This window comes from Acartia tonsa, chromosome 4 (genome assembly GCF_053477335.1).
Source record: "Acartia tonsa isolate MP-2025a chromosome 4, ASM5347733v1, whole genome shotgun sequence".
NCBI lineage: Eukaryota > Metazoa > Arthropoda > Copepoda > Calanoida > Acartiidae > Acartia > Acartia tonsa.
Window position 1 is genome coordinate 54,327,582 of NC_137263.1, and position 24,947 is coordinate 54,352,528.

The 24,947-nt window shown below is 34.7% G+C and overlaps 3 protein-coding genes across 6 annotated transcripts in view; all 3 read left to right on the top strand.

Moving 5' to 3' along the window:
- Nop60B (dyskerin pseudouridine synthase 1 Nop60B) overlaps positions 1–24,947 on the top strand; it is a 581,533-nt gene that overhangs the window by 495,167 nt on the left and 61,419 nt on the right. The window lies entirely within an intron of this gene.
- LOC145317800 (small ribosomal subunit protein uS7-like) overlaps positions 1–24,947 on the top strand; it is a 250,489-nt gene that overhangs the window by 167,624 nt on the left and 57,918 nt on the right. The window lies entirely within an intron of this gene.
- On the top strand, positions 39–24,562 carry LOC145317792 (F-actin-uncapping protein LRRC16A-like). Of its 2 annotated transcripts, none has more exons than XM_080159059.1 (17): positions 39–369; positions 875–958; positions 1,337–1,474; positions 1,827–1,967; positions 2,433–2,654; positions 3,675–4,553; positions 5,472–5,573; positions 6,628–6,756; positions 7,122–7,313; positions 12,991–13,717; positions 14,140–14,217; positions 15,828–16,027; positions 17,120–17,338; positions 17,921–18,154; positions 18,692–19,173; positions 19,651–21,133; positions 23,555–24,562. In XM_080159059.1, exons 1-16 carry the CDS (start codon positions 184–186, stop codon positions 20,537–20,539), a joined length of 4,902 nt encoding a protein of 1,633 aa, XP_080015185.1. In that variant the 5' UTR covers positions 39–183; the 3' UTR covers positions 20,540–21,133; positions 23,555–24,562. The 2 variants fall into 2 exon arrangements, with proteins under 2 accessions (XP_080015185.1, XP_080015186.1); XM_080159060.1 differs by having other exon boundaries at positions 19,651–21,071.

The window sequence follows — 24,947 nt, forward strand, 5'->3', positions numbered from 1 at the left end:
AAAATTTTGTTAAAAATATGATTTATTTGTATTTTTTTTTCAGATATTTCTTCATGTAATTTGTTTCATCTCCTTTGCCCTTCTCGAAGGCAAAGGATCCTATTCTAATAATTTAAAATATGTGACCGAGTATTTCTGATAAAAAATATAAGGAATTAAATTAATACTTTGGGTACCGTTAAAATGAGTCCCAAAACCGGGTCCTTGACGAAGGACCCCTCAGAGGGAATCCGCCAGTTGTTGGGGAAGCACACCAAGATTTTGCTGCGGTCGGCGGTGCGGATGGAGAAAGGCGGGGGCGGCGGTGACAAGACGGACAACCGGATTATTGTGGTCACGCCCCACAGGGTCTATATTATGACAAACAAGGTATTATATTTTTTATATCCCCTAACGCGACATACACACACTACTAAAAACATCATAGCTGATTTCTAAAAAGCTTACATTAGACTATAAAGATGTTGTATCATTTATATTTAGCTTTTTTTAAGTTAAGCTTTTCTTTAAATAACGTTGGTCCGTGGGGAACTTTAACGGTTATTTTTATCGTTAATTTAGGCATGTTAAAATTGTCCCATTGATTTCAAATTTAGCATATAACTAACTATAAATCGTTGCAATTCTATTGTATTGACATCAATACCAGAACGTCCTTAGGTCTATTTAAAACAAGGAAGACCTATCATAGTCAAGTCTGAAAATGTAACTATATCATCTATATTTAGCATTCTTTATTTGAATTGATTTATACGCGGATTTTTGTTCAAACTTCTTTTGTAATGGTAAATATTGGACATACCATTACTCTATATATTTAAATGTTAGTTTGTCTAACTTTCTGATTTTATATTATATATTTTCTTATTTGCAGGTGCCCACAAAGATAGATAATCAGTTTCACCTACTCGAGCTAAGCGCCATCGAGTCAAAGAAATCGAACCAACTTGTTTTTAAGGTTTTGTTGTTTGGCCATTTTGTCATAAAAAAAAACATTAGTTATATTACAATAATTTTATATTCTTTATATTGTTAGAAAAATGCCTAAAAAATGTTCATGAAGCGCAAAGGAATTATATAGAAAATTATTAAATCTAAAAGCAAGCTCGAAAGCTACATGTAGCACCTTAAAGATATTTTTTCATGTTATTAACTAACATTTAATAAATCTTTGGTTATTTCTTGGCGGTAATAGTAATTTTTCATCGATATTTGTCATATTTTTTCTTAAATCGTGAACGTATGGGCAAGCATGGCTGAGTCTTATTTTTTATTATTATACCTAATTTTTTTATGTTTTTTAAAAATAACGGTACCAAACAACGATTTTGTGAAGGTGAACGATAAATCCTACTCCTTCCGGCCAGGCGTTGATATTAACGGCACAGAACAGCTGGACCACATAATTATAACGGTGGCGACGGCCATTAGAAACATATTTCCAGGAGTTCTTCTAACACATATACTATCAAAGGTAATTATTTTTTTTTGTTATATTTAAATTATCTAAAACCTTTCATTGAATTTCATATATCTAAGGATAATAGCATATTTTTTTTTTGTTTTCAAATAAACTAATTAAACGATTTATTCCCTATTTGTTCATTTTTAGGACCGGACAATTTGGTCAGAAAAAAAACCCAGATTATTTGAATTACACACAAAAATTAAATATATTTTAAAATATATGTTAATAATTGAACAAGACATTGGATATTTATGCCTCTCAAACATCATTATAAACTTAAGGATATGTTTTTATATCATCTTCAACATTTAAAGGATGTTTTCAAAGTGTTTATTTCATTTAAATATTGTATTTTTAGATCGAGGTAGTGCCTATGAAGCGTATCCAGGCCGTGATGGAGATGAAGCCACTCGAGTTGAAGGATATGGGACCCTGTGGGGGCTTCTCTGCTCAATATGCTGCTTATTGTGATCTTTATGGTCTTCCTTTCAGAGAGGAGGTATGAATCTTATGTTAGCAGGGAGGGAGGGGACTTTAGGCCGTTTAATACACTAGTCCTCAAAGTTTTATAATATCGTTTTCTTATTCGTTGGCTTAACAACTTTGGGGACTTATATTGAATTTTGAATGGTTGTATCATAAAGTTGAGTGTCCAAACGTAATTGTAATCTTTAATAGGGGTTATTTTGTATATAATCATTGGGGATGTACATCAATTTATAGATCATTGTCTTCTCCCTCTAGATCCTTGAATGTTAGCTTAACGTTTAATGATTTTAGGGATATAAGGATATGGCAAGGGATCATATAACTTATTTTATCTTCTGTGTAAAATTCTGGCTTAGATACCTATCTAATCCGATAGATACGTAGAAAAGATGTAATATCCATCTCTACTTTTAAAAATATTATTTATCTCTACTTTAAAACCAAAAACATCTTAAGTGACTTTTTTTTATGTCAGGTTGCGTGGGACGTAGACACCATCTACTTCTCGCACGACTCCCACGAGCTGGCGCTGGCCGACTTCGAGCACCTGGATCACAAGGACCTGATCTGCATCATTTCGGCGCTGGAGTACAACACCTGGTTCACCAAGCTCTCGCTGTCCCCAAACTCGTCAAAGATGGCCCACGACGTATTGGACAGGATTCTGTCTGTTGTTGCCAAGTCAATTTCACTTCAGGTAAAGTTTAATTCCCCCTACCCCATTTTTACCCACCTTAACTTAAGGCCATGCTTTCATTTTTAGGATTTGATTGTAGAGATGCCTCGCTTATAAATGTATTATACCTTGTTGTCCTGGGCATCATTTTTCCAAAAATCAGATGAATAAAATAATTATAACGTGCAAAAAGTTGTAAAAATCTGCATGTTTCAAATGGACCTGTGGACTTTCTGGTATTTAACGATTATATAGTTGCTACGCTTCTTAAATCGTTGCCACTCTTATTTTTTTAAAGCCTTAACCGAAAAAGCATCACTAAAAAAAATATCAAACATTTTGTATAGGTACCTAAATCAAACATTATCAAAATATTTGTTTCTGGCATAAATTCTTGTGTAATCATCTCAAATTCTAATTAAAAAAGTGTTAAGTACGAGGAGCATCTCTAATTATATTGCGAAAAAGAGAAGTGTAAGATTATTTATTTTCCATAAAATAATTTCTCTTTTTACAACATTTCTTATCTCTATGTTTTATTATGGACACTTGTTACTAATGACCTCAAAATCCTTGGATTTATACCTTATTTTGCAATTGAACCAACCATAACCCCAACCCTCCCTCTTCGGATTAGTTATTATTAAAGAGTAAAGACACTTATTGATTTAATAGATTTAGATTTAATAGCCCATAAAGCCCCAATATTGGAAGTTGTCCTGAAGATCTGTGATAGATAATTTTTTTTAAAATTACGAGAAGGTGATGGGTGTGTAAAATGGTCCATTTGGAATTGATGGGATTCTGCACAATCCTTTATTGTTGACACATGTTCCCATTTAATCTCTCATTTGAACACATTTATCTTTTATTATTAATTTTATTGTTTTATAGGAATTTATCCAATGATACAATTCAACTTGAATTGATTAAAATAAATAGGAACTGCGAATTTATTGTAATGTTTAACGTGGTCGGAGAGGTATAGGCCAGGGTTCGAGTTCTTCATCAAAATTGTCGCTAAATCTTAATTTTTTGCAGGAGATATTTCTGTCAAGCTCTGGACTGCGGGCGGACTTCTTCCAGCGGCTGGCCGGAGCCATGACAGCCAACCAGTGCTGCAACCTCACCAGTATCGACATCAGCCTCAACTTTGTCGAGGACAAGGGCATGACACCAATATCCACGGCAATCAGCCATTTTCCGCGTGGGTTGCGCCACCTCAATCTATCACACTGCTCGCTGTCGGGCAAAGCGGTCAACCCGCTGTGCCAGTCACTGGTCACGAACAAGCTGAGCCTGAACTCGCTGACCTACCTGAACCTGTCGGGCAACACGTTGCGCGAGGACGTGACTCAGTTGACGAACCTGCTGGCGCAGCCCAACTTGATCTCCATTCTGGATCTATCCACCACGGAGATACCCTCCGAGCTTCTGTTCAGTGCCTTGGTGCGGGGGTGTGTAGCCCACCTCTCGCATCTCAACCTATCGCGCAATCCCTTCCTAGCCAAAAAGTCCAAGGACAAAGACGCACCGCCCTCCGCCTTTAAACAGTTCTTTGCCACCTCCGCGTGCCTCAAGTATCTTAACTTGTCGCACAGCAAGCTGCCGGGCGATGCGCTAAAACACCTCCTTCTTGGCCTTGCCTGCAATGAAAACATTAAGGACGTCGAGCTGAACATTTCCAACAATAACCTTAGCTCGGCTGGTGCTACGGTCATGGAGAACGCGCTTCCCGGCATCAAGTGTGTCAGCAGGCTGGACTTGTCGGAGAACAACTTCGACGTGGAGCTGGCCAGTGTTGTGAACGGTGTGACCCGGTGTCGCAACCTCTTGAGTTTGAATATTTCTAAGAACTTGCCAAAGATCAAAGCTCGTGATGTGATACACGTTACTGATGCAATTGTACAGCTCATTCAGGCACAACAACACATACATGCATTATAATTGTTATCTAGACATTAAACACAGAGATGGAGGGGACATTTGGCTGCTTATTACACTAGTCTCCAAAGTTTTATAATAACGTTATTTTATTCCTTGGCTTAATAACTTTGGGGGCTTTGATTAAATTTGATTGGTTACTTCATTAAGTTGAGTGTCTAAACGTTTCAACCAATTATTAAAATCTACAGAAAGGGTAATTTTGTTCATCATTATTGATTATGTACATCATTTCATCACTTAAGTGGGGGTTTGATGCAACCATCTCGTAATCAGTGAGCAAATGGCACTTAAAATTCGAATTTCCATCCGAACTTTTGCATGAGTAATCTTTGGTAGGTCAATTTTCCCTAAATCGAACAAAAAGTTGGAAAAGTAACGGCTGGCGGCTCAGCCGTTTAGCCGTTTTTTTGCCTATTTTCAGGGTAAATTCATCATCAAATACGTAGGAATCAACTTTTTAAAACATTTTTTTGGTTTAATTCATGTTAAATGATAGCAATAACCATTTTTAAAACTTCTAGTACCAAAAGCTACAGTCTAGAACCGATTGATAGCGTTTTGTAGAGGTAAAGAGTATTATGTGGAGATAGGTTTCGTGATTAATTTGCAATATAGATATCCAAAAATGGCAAAACGGCTGAGCCGCGCCAGCCGTTAGTCGTTACTTTTCCAACTTTTTGTTCGATTTAGGGAAAAAAGACCTATCAAGGATTACTCATGCAAAATTTCAGATAGAAATTCGAATTCTAAGTGCCATTTGCTCACTGATTACGAGATGGTTGCATTAACCCCCCCCCCCCCCCCCATTAAGTCTTGGGATAGTTTCAAGCTATTTTTCTAGCCCTTGATGCTAGGAGCGCAGGTAAAAATGTATGCTGTTGTGTTACCCAGGATGAGGAAACTTGTCTGCAGAAGCTGAACCTGTCAGATTGCAGATTAAAGACTGATCTCAACAATGTGATCAATGCCCTGGGCTCAAACCAGTGCATACAGGTACATATCAAATAGATAGATAGTATTTCACCATATGCAAACAAAAAAGTAATATTATTTCATTGGTACTTTCATAACATGGGTTGGCCGTTGCAAAAGCTGAAAATACCAATAATAGTATTCAATCCAATATTATTTGTACCAAAAAGATATTGTTACATACATATATATAATTAGTGTTCCCTGTTCTCGCATACCCTGATAAAATGTTTCACCCAGCTGGCAAATATACGGATACACCCCCACCCCTAACATATGCCTTAACCCTATCTCCTGACCATGGAGGAACGTATTGACCAATATATAAGGACTATATTACCACATAAATTGACGACAATAATTCCCCTGACACAATATCATTGTATTATAAATCCCTTTGTAGATGATATATCATTAGTATATACATACATCTACGCATCTATGACTGTTTTCGGTCTTGATTCATTTAAAATTTTTATCTATAGATAGGTACGTTTTATTTACACAGAGGCATATTAAAGACTGAATTAAAAGGAAATATTCCCTACAATAAAATAAAATCAGTTATTTCCAACCACATGATGATTATATAAAACTAATTTTTATTCTTTCAATATGAGTATTTAATACCTTTTAAAATTAAATTAATGCTTAATTTACAATTAATATCTAATTAGATTCCTATTTTCAAGAAACAAAAGCTCAGTGTGTTCTTTTCTTAATATAGAATTTATAATTTTACTTTAAATTTATATATTATATTGTAATTGAGACTTCTAGCGGGAAAATTTTGAACTTAATATTTATACACCCCTTTATAGATGTATAAACCAGACAACTACATGGATCCAGCGTTGGGGACCTCTTTCGTCTGCTAGCAAATTACTTTCTGCCTTATAGTAGCGACTTGGTTGTATTGATATTACCGTCGCTTTTGGCTGTTATTCAAAGACCAAATTGAAATTTGACATAGGGTATACCGGGAGATGACATACATTAATTTTACCCCTACTCTCTCCCTCTATTGTTTTACTTTATAATAATGTAATCATAATTAAATTAATTTTGTATTTAGATACTTGATATAAGTGGAAATGGAATGGGCGACGTTGGTGCGAGATTATTAGCCAAGGCCCTCCAGATCAACACCAGGCTGAAGACCATTTACCTGGACAGAAATAATATCACACTCCAGGGATACCATGTAAGTTAACAAAATTTTATTATTACTTGGATATCATCTTACACCAGATTTTCATGTTCTCTAGGTATTAAAGTAAAAATTGTATCGGGCTAAAATAACTACCAATCTCCCCTCATGGTCATAGAGAACTATTGAGTTTAAACCCAAGAATTTACATGAACTTTCCAACTTATAATAAGATGTGGCTGCTTCTCTCTCACAAACGAGGCCCGCCGAGATAGTAACCTTGTAGGGTATGAGCTCCCGAAGGGGCTAGAGTTGAGTTTATTTTCTATAAAAGAGAGGGGAGGTGGTCAATCAACAATCAACAAAACACCGAATTTTAAAAAATTACTTTATATTATTCTAGCATAAAATTATTTCAGGACATCACCTACGCCTTACAATCAAACTTCAGCATGCGTCACATACCCTTTCCCACATATGACCTGCTCACCCCCATGAAAGCCTCCCCGGACCGCGTAGATGCAATAATACGCAGAATGCAAGATTACCTACAGAGAAACTCAAATCCACGAGTCTACGCGTCGCGCGGCAAAAATTTTCGTCTGACACAGGTAAAGATTAGAATACACAATATATATTACACCGACTAGAAAGAGTTTTAAGTACTATTGTTACATTAAGAGGATGTCGATCTGTGTGAAAAAAAGACCATGCTAACTTCTGAACCGAAGAAGGCTCTCCTTTAGTAAAGATAAACATAACCCCCCCCCCCCCCCCCCAAACCCCTCTATGGATAAAAACTTAATACCTTGGGGAAAAATGTATCTTGTAAAGAATGACCAATCGGTTCAGCAGTTACCGAGAATCTAATCTTCAGATATCGTTCTCTTTAGCAATATTTAGTATTGTAGATAATGGCTTTTTATAAAACTAGTCCCCAAAGTTTTATACGAACGTTTTCTTGTACATTGGCGTAACAATTTTTGGGATTTTTATGAAATTTTGATTGGTTAGTTCATTCAGTTGAGTGTCCAAACGTTTCAACCAGTAATTGTAATTTTTAGAAGGGGTAATTTTGTTTTTATCTTTGGGGATGTACATAAAGTGGGGGGGGGGGGGAAATGTGGTGACTCGTCACACTACATACCAGCAATTTTATTTTGGGTGCTACTCCCTTAGTTTTAGAGATAATTGGGTGAAATCTTTTTGGTTGTGTCACTAATTACCCCAAGTTTTGGTATCTTAAAAAAAAACGCTCCCGCCGTACGCCGCCATTTTCCGCCGCCATCAAAAAAAAATTTTTATTGCATTTCTCGCCGAATTGGGCGATTTGGAATCATTTGAGACCATGTTATTTTTTTTCAAAAAATTTTCCCCTTACAAGCAACCCCGTGGGGGGACTTAGTCAATTTTTTTCAAATTCTCGTTATTCAAGGTATATCTTAAATACAGTGCTACTCCTGTGCTTTTAAAGATATTGAAACAAAATCTTTGGGTGAAATCTTTTTGGTTGTGTCACTAATTACCCCAAGTTTCTGTATCTTTAAAAAAAACAGCGGCGGGACCGCCGCTACCGCCGTCCGCCGCCGTTTTCAATTTTTTCCCCTTACAACCATTTATCGGCCATTGTTTTATCCCTGATTAGTAATACCCCCCCCCCCCCCCCCTTTTCTTACACATATAATGCCACACACCACATTATTTTCATGCAAATTTGTCATCATACAAATCTAAATAAATCAAATGCATATTCTACTTTTTAAAATACTGGCGGCTTTGTATTCAAAAGGTAGTAAGGGGTCAGAAAAAAAGTCTAAAACCATTCCAGAGATTAAAACCAAAATTAAAATAGTCTAAACCATCCCATGACATATGTGAAGCTACCCTAAAATTGGAAACTCAATCGGTTCAGTAGTTATCGAAATCTTATGCTACAGACAAAAAAACTTTATTTAATCTATAATACAAAGTAGAACGATGTCTGTCTGTCTGTTTGTTTGTTTGTTTGTCTGTTTGTTTGTAGCGAAGGATCTCGCTAACCGCTGAACCGATCGGGTTCTCCTTAACAGGGTAGCTTCTCATAGTTCCCGGGAAGGTTTATAACTATTTTCTTGGGGGGTGAGACACCCCCAACCCCCCTAAAAATAAAAATACCCCCCCCCAAAAAAAAATAAATTTCTTTTTAAAACTAAAATTTAAATAGTGGGGTCGACTACCCCCCCCCCCCCCCAAAAAAAAAAAAACATACCCCCCCCCCCAAAAGAAATTAAAAAAAAATTTCTCTTATATCTAAAATACGAAAAATTGGTTTGATCAAACTTCTTGATAATTCATGATTGTAGTTATTTAAAACAAATAATGTAATAATTTTTGTAATAATAAAAAGTGGTTTTACTCAGGGAGGGAGGAAAATTGACAGGGACATTGGACTGTAAATTACACTAGTACCCAAAGTTTTGTAAACTTCCCCCTCATTGATTGGCTCAAAAAAGTATGGCACTTTTATTAAGTCTTGGATAGTTTTAATCCAAATAAGGAGTATTTTTATTTATCATCATTGGGGGTTTGACATCAATTTATCTCCATTGTCTTATTCCTAAATATACACAAGTTTCACTTTTCATATTATTACGGTAATATTTTCAATAGGTACCTAGTGAATATTAACATTTACTTTTGAAATTGTTGCTTGAAATTTCTGAGATTTTTTGATACAAACAGAATGTCTGATATCTATATTTGATTTTAATCAGTGACTGTGAAAATGATGTACGTAGTGCATAAAAATATTTATTTATATTCGATTAATGTCATTAAAAAAACATCTTTACTGTCAAAAGTAAGTATTATTGCAATTAAAGAAATGAGATGGTCTATTCATAATTTCCTCTTCAGGGACATACGAGTAAATTTATTTTTAGACGTTATAAAAAGGGATAAGAAAATGGCCGATAAATTAATGTTAATCTACAAAAATGATACATAAAATTACCCCCCTCTGTATTGGAGATTAAAATTAGTGGTTGAATAGTGTGGACACTCAACTTGTCAAATCAACCAATAAAAATGTATTTACCTATCTATTTATCTGTTTTTATGATCGCGCCATAGTATGCTTCATAAAAATGCAATGCATAGGTTGTAAATCACATCAATCATTCATTAAATGCCATTTTTTAAGGTTATTCATTCCACTATGGCGTCGAAATCGATTAATATCCGCTGGATAAGAACCAGTTTTCAGCCGTACTGAAAATCATGCAAACAACGACGTGTTACAGATAATTTTCCACGAATATTAAAATAGAAATAACAAAACTGGTTTTAATCTTATAATTTTCATTTAATATCCACAGAAAGCTGTCTATGATATATAAATAACTATTATTACTATCCTAGAATGTATGGGGGCGGGGGAGTTTAGCTTTTTAAACCCACATCTTAGATTTTTAAAGGGGGTTTATATTTTTTTGTAGGTACGAAAAACCTAATCTAAAAAAATAGTTAGAATTAATATAAAGCTTTCCTTGATTGGCCTGGCAGTTAGCGAGATCTTTAAAGACTAGACCACACATGTAAATATTTTACCAATATAGAAGTGAGAAGCTATTCAAAGGAAGGGAGGGGACATTGGGCTCGTCACTCGTCTGTTTATTACACTAGTCCCCATAGTTTTAATATTGTTTTAATTATTCGTTTGCTATGCAACTTTAGGGACATTTATTGAATTTTGATTGATTGATTCATTAAAATGAGTGTTCAAACGTTTCAACAACTTATTGTAATCTACAGAAGGGTTAATTTTGTGTATCATCATTGAGGATGTACATAAATTTATAGACCATTGTCTTATCCTTTTAGATCTTGGAGCAATTCATGAATTTTATTGTAAAAGGGTAAACAAATAAACATTTAAAAGTAGTTTTAAGGATTTACTGAGTCATCTTAAACTATGGTTTATGCTTCAATAATCTTATCCGCTCTTCGTTCTCTTCACACCTATTTTTAATTCTGGTTTTTCAACTTTTTTAATTTCTAAAAGGAAATGTCTGTTTATTATTACTATAATTTGGCAGGGATTTAAAGGGATAAGATAATGGCAGATATATTGATGCACATTCCCAATGATGATACACAAAAATACCCTTTTTTGTAGATTACAAATAGTGGTTGAAACGTTTAGACAAAAAACTAAATGAACCGAATAATCAAAATTCAATAAAAATCCCCAAGGGTTTTCAGCCAACTAATAAGAAAACGTAAATTAAGACTTTGGGGACTAGTGTAATAAACATCTTTCTTCCCTGATAGTGTAGGATATTTACATTTTATCCTTATAATAAAGTAACAGGATGTGTGTTTGTCGCTAACAGGATATCGCTAACCGCTGAACCGATCGGGTTCTCCTTAACAGGTTCGCTTCTCATAGGTCCCGGGAAGGTTTATAACTATTTTGGGGGAGGGTACCATTACCCTCCCAAGGGAAATAAAAAAATTAATTTTTTTACGTAGAGACCTGAACGCAACATAGAAAAGTTATGTATTATTTTTTTTAAAAATACATTTTAAGTGCCACTAGAGGCCTCTAGTACCTAACAAAATAAAATAGATAATTTTGCCAAATTAAAAATTGAAGATAGACAGGAACGTGGTTATTAAAATGTAATGAAATCATAATCAGGGAGTGGTATTCATTCATGCAAAAAAAAAACATGGGAAGAGGGAGCAACATTAGGTAAAAAAAATAGGAGACAAAATTATAATTCTTTATGCTGGAATTTTTTTTTAAAGAAAAGGCCTTTTTATAGCAATAACCGGCGTGGATTTAAACTTGAGTTTTATTGCAGTTGTAAATTCTAAAATCAAATAAGGGGGCCGAAGCTCCGAGCTAACAAAACTGGTATTAATTTTATTATTTTTATTTCTGTGGAAAGTTGTCCTTAATACGATGCTCTACATGATTTTTCAGTATGCCTGAGAACTGGATCTAATCCTGCGGATATCAATCGGTTTCGAAATTTGTTTTCACAATATTTACATTATCCTGGATTGCATTAGACAACCATGCATTTACATACCATTCAAAAGGAAAAAGAAATCAGTATAAAGTAGTGGTATTTAATCGTCCGCTAATTTTTCACTAACGACTGATTCGATTGACTTCTTCTTTTCAGAAGAGTAAGTTTTGAGCAATTTTTTCACTGATTTGTCGTTACAGACTAGAGGCGAAGCCAATATTTAAAAAAAAAGTATTTTTTATTTAATGAAATAGAATATTTAACCACTATACTATGAACTTAATTCTTGTTAGATTACTTATCCTTCTATTTTAATAAAAAAAAAACTAAACAATTTTCCAGGAAATAACCAATAATTGAATTTTCTTTCAATTCTACATTTTTGTTTGTTTTGGAAGAAAACATTTAATCATTATATTTTATTTATGTAAAATAGAACATTAAACTACAATACTATGAACTTAATTCTTGTTAAATTACTTATCCTTCTATTTTAATAAAAACACAAAACTAAACAATTTTCCAGGAAATAACCAATAATTGAATTTTCTTTCAATTCTACATTTTTGTTTGTTTTGGAAGAAAACATTTAATCATTATATTTTATTTAGGTAAAATAGAACATTAAACTACAATACTATGAACTTAATTCTTGTTAAATTACTTATCCTTCTATTTTAATAAAAACACAAAACTAAACAATTTTCCAGGAAATAACCAATAATTGAATTTTCTTTCAATTCTACATTTTTGTTTGTTTTGGAAGAAAACATTTAATCATTATATTTTATTTAGGTAAAATAGAACATTAAACTACAATACTATGAACTTAATTCTTGTTAAATTACTTATCCTTCTATTTTAATAAAAACACAAAACTAAACAATTTTCCAGGAAATAACCAATAATTGAATTTTCTTTCAATTCTACATTTTTGTTTGTTTTGGAAGAAAACATTTAATCATTATATTTTATTTAGGTATAGGCTACTATTTTATTTTAATTCTCGGTCAACTACTTTGCGGTTTATGTTATACCTAATAGAAAAGCTTAAAAGTTTTTTCATTGTATTTTTGAGCATTTTCTAACTAATTATGACACCTAGTTATTATTTAAACGTAATATTTTTCTATTATATAGGTAAGATAAACTTTTTCATATAAGAAATTAATCATTAAATATCAAGATTTATATAACAATTAAAAATGAGTCACTTAATTTTAAAAAATAAACATCTATGTTTAAGTTCTTTCATAATTTTTCTTTTTAGGGCTTCCTGCTGAGCTCCACCCAGCAAATCCTTGACCGTTGGTCCGCCCAGGTGCAGGACACGCTGCAGACGGTCAAGACAAGCCAAGACCCAGCCACGGCCGCCATTGAGTCACCCAGCGACGAGGTTCGTCGCGCCGAGGGCTACATCAAGGACGCCGACCAATGTCGGCTGTTGGTGTCGAGCCTGCAGGACTCTGTAGCCCTCCGGGATCAGTGCCCTGTCCAACGCAAGTTGGAGGAAATGGCCACACAGCTGCAGACCTTCCTGCAGGAGCATATTGACACCGTGGCCGCCTCAATGTTGAAAGTCGCGGCCGATAGGTGTCCCACATTGTTGGGTGGCACTGCCGCCAGCGGTGGTTCGCCGCACTCAAAAACCTATGCAGAGCTGCAAACAATTGCACAGACAAAATCCAAAGTGCCGCCGGATTATGTGAAAAATCTTATACTTGACACTCTGGGATATGAAGTAAGAAATAAGGTGAATGAGATGAATCTAATACTGGCCAACCACATATCGGACAAAGTGATCGATGACGTGATAGAATGCCTGGCACGGGCCAACAAAGCGTTGATCGGCGACATGGGCTCCTTTAAGAAGAAGCGGTCCATGACGCCGGATGTGCTGAAAGGTTCGAGTCTGGCGGTTCGCAGCGAGAGTGAGAGTGTGTCGTTGAGCGAGACTGCCTCGCAACACTCAAATCCCTCTCCTATTTCTACTCCTCAGGAAAGCGGCATTTAAAACTCTAAAATTAAATTTATTTCATAATGGTTTACCTCATTTTTGGTAGTTCAATCAAAAAGCTATTATCAAAAAAATTAATGGGCAAGGAATCTGACCAAAATATCGCGTTCAGAGAGTTATTGATACAAACTGCTAAAAATCGTAAAAATTATTCACAGTATGGCTTCGAAACCGATTAAATCGGCCTTGGGTCTAACTAACTTGTTTTAATTTTATAATTTTTTATTTTAATATACGCGGAAAGTTTTCTATGATACGATTCGATAAATAACTATTTTATTCTTTGACATTTCATACCAAAGGATCCATTACCTATTTATTTCACATTTTAAGATAGGACTAAAAGATGATTTAACAAACACACATTTTTTTTACATGTTTTTATGCCGGTTTTGAACGTGTAGGTTGCCAAACGTAAATCCTTACATGATCGGAAACTGAGACCCAAATCTGTTGTAGATTCAAATGAGGAAACTCCAGGTATGTTTTTTTAAAAAGTTTTGTATAAAAGATTTTCTGGTATTCATTCGAAACCAACTAATATCCGGTGGACTAGAACCAGTTCTCATCCATACGAAAAAATGATATCCAGTTTTCTACGAATATAAAAATGTAGGTACAATCTTAAGATTTAAACTTCCAAAATTAAAAAAAACCTGGTTTTAATCTAATAATTGTACATTCTATATCCGCAGAAAGCTGTTTATAATACGATGCGAGAAATAACTAATACCGAATTCCTAACATACAAAGGTACCTACCCAACCCATTCAATATTACATGTAGTTAAATTTTTATGCCTTTTATAAAAAAAAGACTTAAAGTTTTCATTTCTTCCATTAATTTAAAAAGTTGTCTTTTCGTAGGTGTGTCTCACTTTTTTACTGCCTTTCAAAACATTTCTGTAAATTTCATAGTACTGACTACCGCCCTTCTTCTTTTAAACATGAGTTATCTATAACTTTGTAACCTTGTAAAGGTCATCATAAGTCAATAATAAATTCATAAAAATAATCTAATTAATCCTTTTTCCCCACCAATTTGATAATGCTTATTAAATATTGCACTGTTTTTTTCTTTATCAAATAAATATAGCTTCCTGTTTAATAGATTAGTTTGATATAATCCAGCATAAATAATGATTAAACTAGAACAAACATTTTAAAAATGAGGAAATTTTCAAAAAGAGTTTCAGTTGCATTTTCAGATTTCAAACGTAATAGTTTTACCCCCCGTTTCTGATATTTGTTAGGATCACGTGAAAAGAAAAATATTCTATGATGTTCTTTGGTGACTTTTTGTTTTATTTAACGTGGATAATATATTGACAGTGGAAATTGGTCGTCAATTTAGCTTGCTTATATGGACCTCGTTTATTAATCAGTTCGTTCATCCAGTTTGATGGAAGGGGACGGGGTAAAGGAGGTGGATGGGGGTATCGTTACTTTAGTCAGCTGCGAGCATCACTTTATCAGAGTATATAAAAACTAATGCAACATCCAAGTAAAAATATTTCAAAAGATATGATATTATATTTACAGAACATATGGGACACCTGTTTTGTTTTATTTTTTTGCTCAAATTGAAACTTTTCAGTAAATTGGGCTTCGTGGCGATAATTATAAGATCAAAATTATTGGAGCAAATGTTTAGAGGAAGTGTTAGTTTGACCAACCAATCAATAATTAATAAGTTCCCAAAATTTGAAGCCTGCAAAGGAGAGAACGTTTCAATAAAACATTGAATACCAATTTCCCTCATTCCCTGGCTCTAAAAAAATTGTATTTCTTTTTCTCGTATTCATTCGAATCCGGACGATAGGAAACGGTTGTCATCCATACGAAAAAACTATGTCTAGCATCGTATTATATCCAGCTTTTTACGAATATAAAAATGTACAATCATAAGATTAAAACCAGTTTTTTTTTAGCTCGTGCCTTTGCCTTTGGCACCTCGGGTCTAAAAAAACTGGTTTTAATCTTATAATTGTACATTCTATATCCGCGGAAATCTGTTTATAATACGATGCGAGAAATAACTATTAGCTAGATTTTTTTGTATTTTATTTATAAATAAATAACTTTTTTTAGATCTGTTGACAAGCACCGGGGGATCTTCCACTCCTGGGGGCGGTGTTTCCGGCGCATCCTTTTCCTCACTGTCCGGAGGGTTGTCCGCCCCGCTGGCTGAGTCCGAGGATGTTGTATCCGAGCTGCCAGAAATCCCGCAGCTGCAGCACCTCAGCAAGAACAGACCCAGAAAGCCGAAACGACATGCATCTTCCGCTAAGGTATAAAATCACTATTTATTTTGAAAATATTTAAATGAATTTCTCGTATTCATTCCAAATCGAATAATATCATATCCAGTGGATTAGAACTGGTTCTCATCCATACGAAAAAATTATGTTTAGCATCGTATTAAATCCATTTTTCTACGAATATAAAAAATTTAGGGTTGGGCCGGATATCCGGCCATTTTCAATATCCGGCCGGATACCCGATATTAAAACTATCCGGTTACTTGATATCCGGCAGATATTTTGCTGATATCCGGTTATCCGGTAAATTTCCGGATATCGAACGTTGGCCAGATACCCGCCTGAACCGGATATCCGGCATTAGAAATCAGCCGGATATCCGGTATCCGGCCAAAAAAGTATCCGGCCCAACCCTAATTAAAATGTACAATCATAAGATTAAAACCCGTTTTTTTAGTCCGTGCCTTCCGTTATATCCGCGTAAAACTGTTTATAATACGATGCGATAATGAACTATTATGATATTAAAATTTGGTTATTTATTTTTAATAAAATTACACTAGGTATTCTAAGACATATGTTAATCCGCGATCGTGGCTCAACACGTAGTGCATCCGCTCGTCGTCGGGAAGGTTATAGGTTCGAATCTCGGTCCAACACCGCGTCATAACTAAAGACTTTAAAAATGGTTCCTACTGCTGCTATGTCAGATGCGCGACATAAATAGAGTAGGGCGAATGCCTTGGCCCAAAACAGGCGCAACTTGTTACCATGCACAGTTGGGACTTCTCAGACAAAGGTCGTGCATCACAGAGAGTTGGTTGTCTGTTGGATGTTACTTAACCTAATATCCTTGGGTGTTTGGACAGAGAAGGGTGCGTAACAGTCATCCTTAGTTCTCCTGGATTGCTGAACCAGGGCCTAGACAGTACATCAAGTCGATAAGGTCCTTGACTGCAATCCCGCCCGTACGAGGTAAGACATATGTTATTATAAAATTTTTGTTTCGGTAGGTCTTTTCGTTAGCTGTTCTAGGGTATGTTCGATTTTGATTTTTTTTAAACGAGTGGATAAATTTTAATTTCTTAGTTTTGTTATGAATGAAAACTTTTTGATTTTCAGGTCTTAACAAGCACAGATTCATCTGGTGCTACGGACGACTTTAAGGAGGGACTAGAAAGTTTCTTCGCCAAGCCAGTGTTAGCCTCCCCCAAGGGTGGGCTGACCCCTGTGGGAAGCCCGCACAGGGACGACTCGCTGTCCAGGCACGGGTCCATCTCCTCCAGCTCCAGCTTCACCAGATCCAAGGAGGATATCAGGGATGTCAAGCATGGACTCAAGGTAACTTTCATTTTTGTTGGATTTTATCGTTATAAATGTATATGGATTAGATATGCCCTTGTGTTTTGCTAAATAAGATCTGTATATTTTTATCCTTAGAACTCGGTATTACCCGAATCTAATGGGATACAGGGATAGTTTCACGAAAGGCATTTGAACTTAATTTAGTGAACTGCATATTTTTTCTTGGTTAATTGGTTAAACTACATTTATGTGGCATAAAACTACGTGGTAGAAAATTGAAATTCTTTCAAATATATGCCATATAAATATAGTCAAACCTATTAACTAGCAAAAAATATGCGGTTCACTAAATTAAGTTAAAATGCATTTCGTGAAACTACCCCTTTGATCATCAAAATTACCCCTCCATTAGATTAAATAATTGGTTTTAAAGTTTGGACACTACTTATTTTCAGAATCGACCAATCAACTTTCAATAAAAGTCTCTGAAGTTTTGAGTCAAAAAATAATGTGGTCACAAAACTTAGGCTACTTGTGTAATTTATTGTTCCTTACATTCGGTTAACCATCCTTTTTTCCATTGATTTTATTTGAAATAATAAAATTAACATTTTTTAGGCAAGTAGCAGTGGTAAAGTATCACCGTTAACCGTTGACGGTCGTATTTCACCAGCCGTCAACGTTTCATCCGAGGAAAAAAGCGGGGACAAGCTGATGAGGTCTGGACTCTCTTGTCTCCTACCCTCAACTAAGGATGAAGACTCGGAGCCTCTTGCCCCCGCGGGGCCTAAATCCTCCCCGGAGAAAAAGATGTCTCCGTCGGGCAGGAGTATTAGTGATATTTTTGGAAAGGTAGGGAATTTTTTGCATTTTCAAGCAAATATAATCTCTAAGCAAGGATATAGAATATGATAGGATAAAATGACATGGGAAAATTGTCGTCAATTAAGGTTGCTAACATGGACGTCACTTATTGGTCAGTTCATTAATGCAGAAGAGGTGGATAGAAAGGGTAAAAAATGTGGATGGGATCGTTATTTAAGCCACAAGTTTCCCTTCATTAGAGCACATAATAATCTGGAATAAGATCCAAGTAATAATTTTAATGTACGTAGGTAATGTATTTTAATTCACTTCTTCACCCACACATAATTTTACCAATTTTAAGTAAAAAATCTTTTAGATACGTTAGTTTTAATAAGTAAAGGTATCATTGTAGCCATTCTTAGTGGTTAGGCTTCAACAAGATTTAGGTCCTTACATGGTCAGGGTCTTGGATGCAATCCTTTGTAGCCGGAATTTATATTATTTAGTTTATTGGATTAAATAAAAATTTTACTTAAGTTAAGTTAAGACTTATTTGAAAATGATCTTGAATTTCTATTTTAGGTTGCTCAGGACAAATTGAATAAATCCAAAGTAACAGAGAAACATTCCTCCAGCACTGCCTCAAATTCAGCCGCCGCCAGCAGCGGTCCTTCGCCGTTTAAGGGCCGCAAGTCTGACCACGACATGATGTCCTCAAGTACAACATCGCCCATCGGCTTTGGCAGCAGCAGCGGCGGCAAGAAACAGGAGCTAGAATCAGTATCTAGTCGGCGTAAAAGCTTTCTCCCCGCCTCAGCTGTTTCCAGCGGTGGTGGCGATGAAAAGAGTCCGGTATGGGACGAGAGCGGGGAGGCGGATGATGTTCTGCGGCGGAGTGGAGGCGGTGGGGGACGGGGACTGGGCGGTGATATTTTGAAAGAGATGAAGGTTCGGCAGGAGATGAAGCGGGCCAGCTTTGTCCCGAAGACCGAACACTCCGCGGAGAAGGAGTCCTCCAAGGGGTTGGGGGAGGAGAGCAAACCATTTGCTAATGTGTTCCTACGGTAAGATGAGTGATTATCATCGTACGTTTTAAACGTTTGAAAGATTTTATTTTACAGTGTGATTTATTTTATTTTGATTTGATTTTTGAATACCTAGTAATAAAAACTAAACAATTCTTTAAGAATCTTACTAATAATCTACTTCACTAAACTTGTAACGGGATTGTAACGTCATGTTTTTTTATGATGGGAATCTCATAAGCGAAATAATTTACCCTAAACTAAAAATAAAAGGCAAAAATCTTGGTTTTTTTTTGTTACTGTAATTAGAGGGAATAAGTATTAAATTACTTTTGTTTATATTCGATACTTTAAGAATATAACTTTAAAAGGTGTTTTTGTTTTCTTGACTAATATTTCTATCTATTTATATGTAAAACCAAATTTATTAATACACATTTCTACATTTCTTATAAACTTAATATGGTCTTACTGAATAGATAGATTATTGTTACTAATCCCTAACCCTTTGCTTAGTTCTACTGGTCTGTCCAGCAGCACACACACACCCAGTCACACAGCTGGCACAGCTGGGGCGCATCCCTCTCCACCACTAACCAACACAGTAACCAACAAGGCTACTAACCCAGACCTCTTCAAGTCCATGGCCGCCGCCGGGGACAGTGATCGCGACAGCCGCGGCTCGTCGGTCGGCGAAACAGAAACGATCAAACATTCGTCCTCCTCCATTATTGGGCTGCGAACGGCGGCGTTTGATCACAAGAGTAAGAGTGAAGATAGCAGCAAAGACGACGAGGGACCGAAACCGCGTCCGCCGCCAAAACCACGGCCCTGGAGCATTGTTGGCGTGGACCGCAAGTCTGGCGAATATACTCAAGTTGAGTCTTCGGCCACATCAGCTGCGGCTCAGCCTGTCAATGAGAATTCACCGCCGTCGACGTCACGAAGCAGCGGCCTTAAGGGCGCCAAAAAGAGTCGTGATGAAACAAATGATAAAACTAGTCAACAACAGGCGCAGCCGACACTTGGGTCCGCCACCAGCCACAGAGGCAGTGTCAGGGATATGATTGCCAGCCTCAACAAGCCGGACAGTCCGGGTGGGACAGCGGCGGCTGGACAAACGGCTACCAGTGTCAGAGATAGAATAGCTAATATGAACAAATCCGGCAGTGGTGGTAGTAAAAGTAGCGATGACCAAGACCAAGGAGGGGCCATCAGCGGCGGTAAAAAGAGACTCAACTCCTTGTCGAGCGGCAGCAAGGCGGGGGATCAATTGGCCAAATCGCCGAGCACAAGACCCAAACACAGTCCAATCAATAATCGGAAAAAGGACTCCACGTCAGACGACCCGAGAATACTTAAGTTAGACGACGACTTTTTATATGATGATCCCGTTAATGTTTGAAATACAAAACATTTTATGCAAATGGAGGTTATTGGGAAGAAAAAAAAAACAATTTTTCTCATGATACTGACTAACCTTTTAAAGAGACAAATGTTGTGAAAACTAATAAAACTAATCTGAACTCTTCCAGTTATGAATTTTAACTATTTTGTAATACCTAATGATAATGATTTTAATACTAGTCCATTCTTCATAAGTTTTGTCCTTTTATATCTGGTTTGATGATAACACACGCGCGGTTTATTAATATTATGCATACTTAAAAGCAAAAGGGGACTATTCATGAAAGATAAATAAAAAGTATATTTTTTTCAGCAGTGAATTTATGTTTTTTTATTACATTTAAAACCTTAAATTCTTAATAATATTTGTTTGGAATAAAAATTTAAAAATTTACATCAATCCAAAATTTTCTAGTGTAGTCTTATTGCTTTATGCCATGCTTATCTAGCAAAAAGCTGCTACCCATCTTCATGAGTAGTCCCCTTTAGTTGAAATTAACTACATACCTTTTACCTACACAGTGTATTTTGTGAGTTAATTATTATCATATTAGTATTAGTTTTGATTATTAACTTGAAATTATGATATTATGTAGTTATTATTAACCTTTTAATTTTTCCTTTCAAAGGGGGAGGTAGGTTGTGGTAAAATTTCGTAAAAGTGTGAGTTTTAAGGCTTAAAAACAGTAGTAGTACGATAATATTCACTAAATATTTTATTCCTTTATTGAAAAGAACTAGACAAAAAAAATTTTTAAGTTAACATACCTAAATTTTATCGTTTTACTACTGTTTTTAAGCCTTAAAACTCTCACCTTTACGTAATTTTAGTACAACCTACCGCCCTCTTTTTGGCAGCTTCCCTTTGTAATTAAGCTAACCAATTTTTTATAACAAATCATATTAAATTAAAAATTAAGATTCCATTGGAATTCAGTCCACACGGGATTCAACCCACGGAATTCAGCCCAGCGGGATTCAACCCAACGGTATTCAGCCCACACGGGATTCAACCCACGGGATTCAGCCCACCCGGAATTCAGCCCACATGGGACTCAACCCACGGAATTCAGCCCACATGGGACTCAACCCACGGAATTCAGTCCATACGGGACTCAACCCACGGAATTCAGTCCACACGGGATTCAACCCATTATATATCTAAAATTACCAGTTTGCAAAAATATTTTTTTTTAAATTTGAGAACTAAATTTTTAGAAAATTAAAAAAAAAGTTTAAAGTTTATGTAATTTTTTTTTACTGTAGAAATTATTTTATAAATTATGCTTTATAACAAAATTTGAGAAAAAAAAATTATTTTCTAAAAATTTGTTTCTTAAATTTGAAAAAAAAAATTATTTGTTTTTAAAACTGAGAATTAAGTACACACGAAATTCAACCCAATATATTTATGAAATTCTCAGTTTTAAAAACAAATAACTTTTTTTTTCAAATTTGAGAAACAAATTTTTAGAAAATAATTCTTTTTTCTTAATTTTTTTTATAAAGCATATTTTATAAAATAATTTCTAAAAATAAAAAAAATTTAATTTCTCAAAATTTTGTTCTCAAATTTAAAAAAAATATTTTTTTTCAAACTGGTAATTTTACATATATAATGGGTTGAATCCCGTGTGGACTGAATTCCGTGGGTTGAGTCCCATATGGACTGAATTCCGTGGGTTGAGTCCCATATGGACTGAATTCCATGGGTTGAGTCCCGTATGGACTGAATTCCGTGGGTTGAGTCCCGTATGGACTGAATATCATGGGTTGAATCCCGTGTGGGCTGAATACCGTGGGTTGAATCCCGTGTGGGCTGAATACTGTTGGGTTGAATCCCGCTGGGCTGAATTCCGTGGGTTGAATCCCGTGTGGGCTGAATTCCAATGGAACCAAAAATTAATCCCAGAACCTTATGAGATACTGAAATTGGTTTTACCTATTTTATATAAAATCAGTAATCATCTTTATATTCATTATCACAAATCATATTTTTCTGTTAGTTTTTTTTGCTAGTTATATAGTTTAAACAACTAACATTTCTGTAATGGCAATGTTTTTTATTTTATTTGAACTAACATCAGTTATGACAATTATATTAATCCATACTTAGTAACAAATATCATTAGAGTATACAATAGAAATAACATTTCTAGTTTATTAATCAGTAAAATAGGGTAATGAATCATTTTCGTTAAGATTGTCAGATAGTAAATAATATGGATCTAGTGCAGGTCATGGTAAAATATTCCTGGTAACGATTATAACTTTAAAAATTTATAAATTTTAAAGGCTTCTGCCAAAGCTGCCAAACGGCTGAAGGTACATATCATGCCCGGACATTGTTTTAATTGGTAAAAGAAGGTCTATAAATAATCTGGAATAGCCAAGAATTTAGATCCAATGATGCACAGGGAAAGCTTCACTGAAGAAAAACACATTATATAAGTCTTTTTTTTGGGCATCTATGTGCATTACTGCGTAATGACTATTACAGATTATTTGTAGGCCTCGTTTTGTCGATTAAATTGTGTGCGAGCATAATCTATACATTCCAGCAGCCTTTAAAATTCATAGATTTTTGGAGATATTCGTTACGAGGAACATTTAGCCGTGAACTGCACTAGATTTAATAATTTAATTTAAAATGTTTATAAAAAATCAGGTCCATGTTTTGAAAAATATCGTCACAAAACAATCATTTAAAATTTTGACATTTAGTACCTTCCTTCTAATATTTATTTGAAAGCAAAAATTACATTTTATGGGACCATTTATTTTTCGTTTTCTCAAATTTTTATTGAAAACTTTTAAGCATGTTATAAAAGAACTTTCATACCTTAAATATCGTCGAATAATTGAAGCATTTAAATAGTGTAACTCTGCAATAGCTTTATGTAGAAAATTACTCATACTTATTCTTGATATTTACATCTTTTGTATACATCAATTAAGATATGTTATTGGAACATTTATTAGATCCATTTAATTTTTAAAATATTTATTGCAGGATAAAGAAAAAATCCACGAAATCCTAGTTAAATCCCAACAAGTTATTAATCTACTCAATTAAATCAGTATATAAATGTATTTGAAGGGATAGTTGCATGAAGTGCATTTAGAAAAATTATTTCAAGCATAAGTTACAAGTATACCATCAAACATACCTATATGTATTACAATAAATAACAAACAATAAAACATTACCAAATTAGTCGTCATGCTGTTTTTGTGAAAATAATCCAGCTATATAAATTACACATGTCACAAGAAAACGATTTTCAAGTCTTGATATCTTTTAAACTACATAGTACAAAAATTCTTTTAAATATATGCCCTATAAATGTAGTTTAAACCATTGAACAGGAAATAATAAGCAGTTCACTAAATTCAAGTTTAAATGCATTTCGTGCAACTACCCCTTTATATCTTGCATGTTTGCAATTTTTAAGTTAATGCTAAAGAAATTTTAATTATTATAGTGGAGGCAGGTAAAATAGGCAAATTCATCAAAATTTATTATCTGAAGAAAATTCCCTCAATTACCAGTTAAGCTCTGAACCCGCATGGTTAGGTTTATGCAGTTCCCTAAAAACTAACCCCTACTTTTTATCTTTATTTTTTCTAAAACTGACCAATAAATGAGGTCCATATCAGCAAGCTAAATTGACATCAAATTTTCCCCTGTTATTACATCCACGTATATCGTTTTTTGTAATTCTTTTTGCCTGCCCCATATTAAAAATAAACATCCATTAGTATTATTGCCAATGCCCTTCAAAGTGAGATTTAGAACATGGTAATGCTTGAGTGAACCTTTTTATTTCTCATCCTTTTTGGTACAATAATAAACAATATTATTTAGTCATTTTGGGAAATAAAATTGATTAATTTTTACTGCTATGTATTTAATTTGTTTATAATTTTATATTAAAATAGTATTATTATGAAGATGTAACTTGCATTATGTTGTTTGCTAGCCATACATTGCAAAATGATAATAAAAGTTATTTGAAAACATTTTTATTATTGTCTTTTTAAATTATTTATTGTTAAATTAGATATAAAAGTTTAGATGAACAATTCATTAATTTGGACAATAGTTTAGAAGCGAAGCATCTCTGTAAGTACTTTTGGAAGCTATACCAACAACATATTAACATAAAATTCGTTCTGGTGGTGTACGATTTTAAAAACTTTAAAGTTGACCCTTAATGGCCGTAGGGGGCGTTCAAAGTTTATTATAAAATTTACAAAAAAAAAATACTTTTTGAAAGTAATGTTCTTTTTGCTTCAAAAATTAGAAACTACAGCCGTTTAAAATTCTTAGGTAATCTATTGAATATTACCACTTCGCTCATATGGTCATTCATGTTAATATTTTTATTTACCCTTAGAAATGT

Coding starts and splice junctions, on each gene's coding strand:
- LOC145317792 (XM_080159059.1), top strand. CDS start 184: ATGAGTCCCAAAACCGGGTCCTTGACGAAGGACCCCTCAGAGGGAATC. Junction 5,574..6,627: donor GCTCAAACCAGTGCATACAG/GTACATATCAAA, acceptor TTTTGTATTTAG/ATACTTGATATAAGTGGAAA. Junction 13,718..14,139: donor CTCTCCTATTTCTACTCCTC/AGGAAAGCGGCA, acceptor TTTTGAACGTGT/AGGTTGCCAAACGTAAATCC.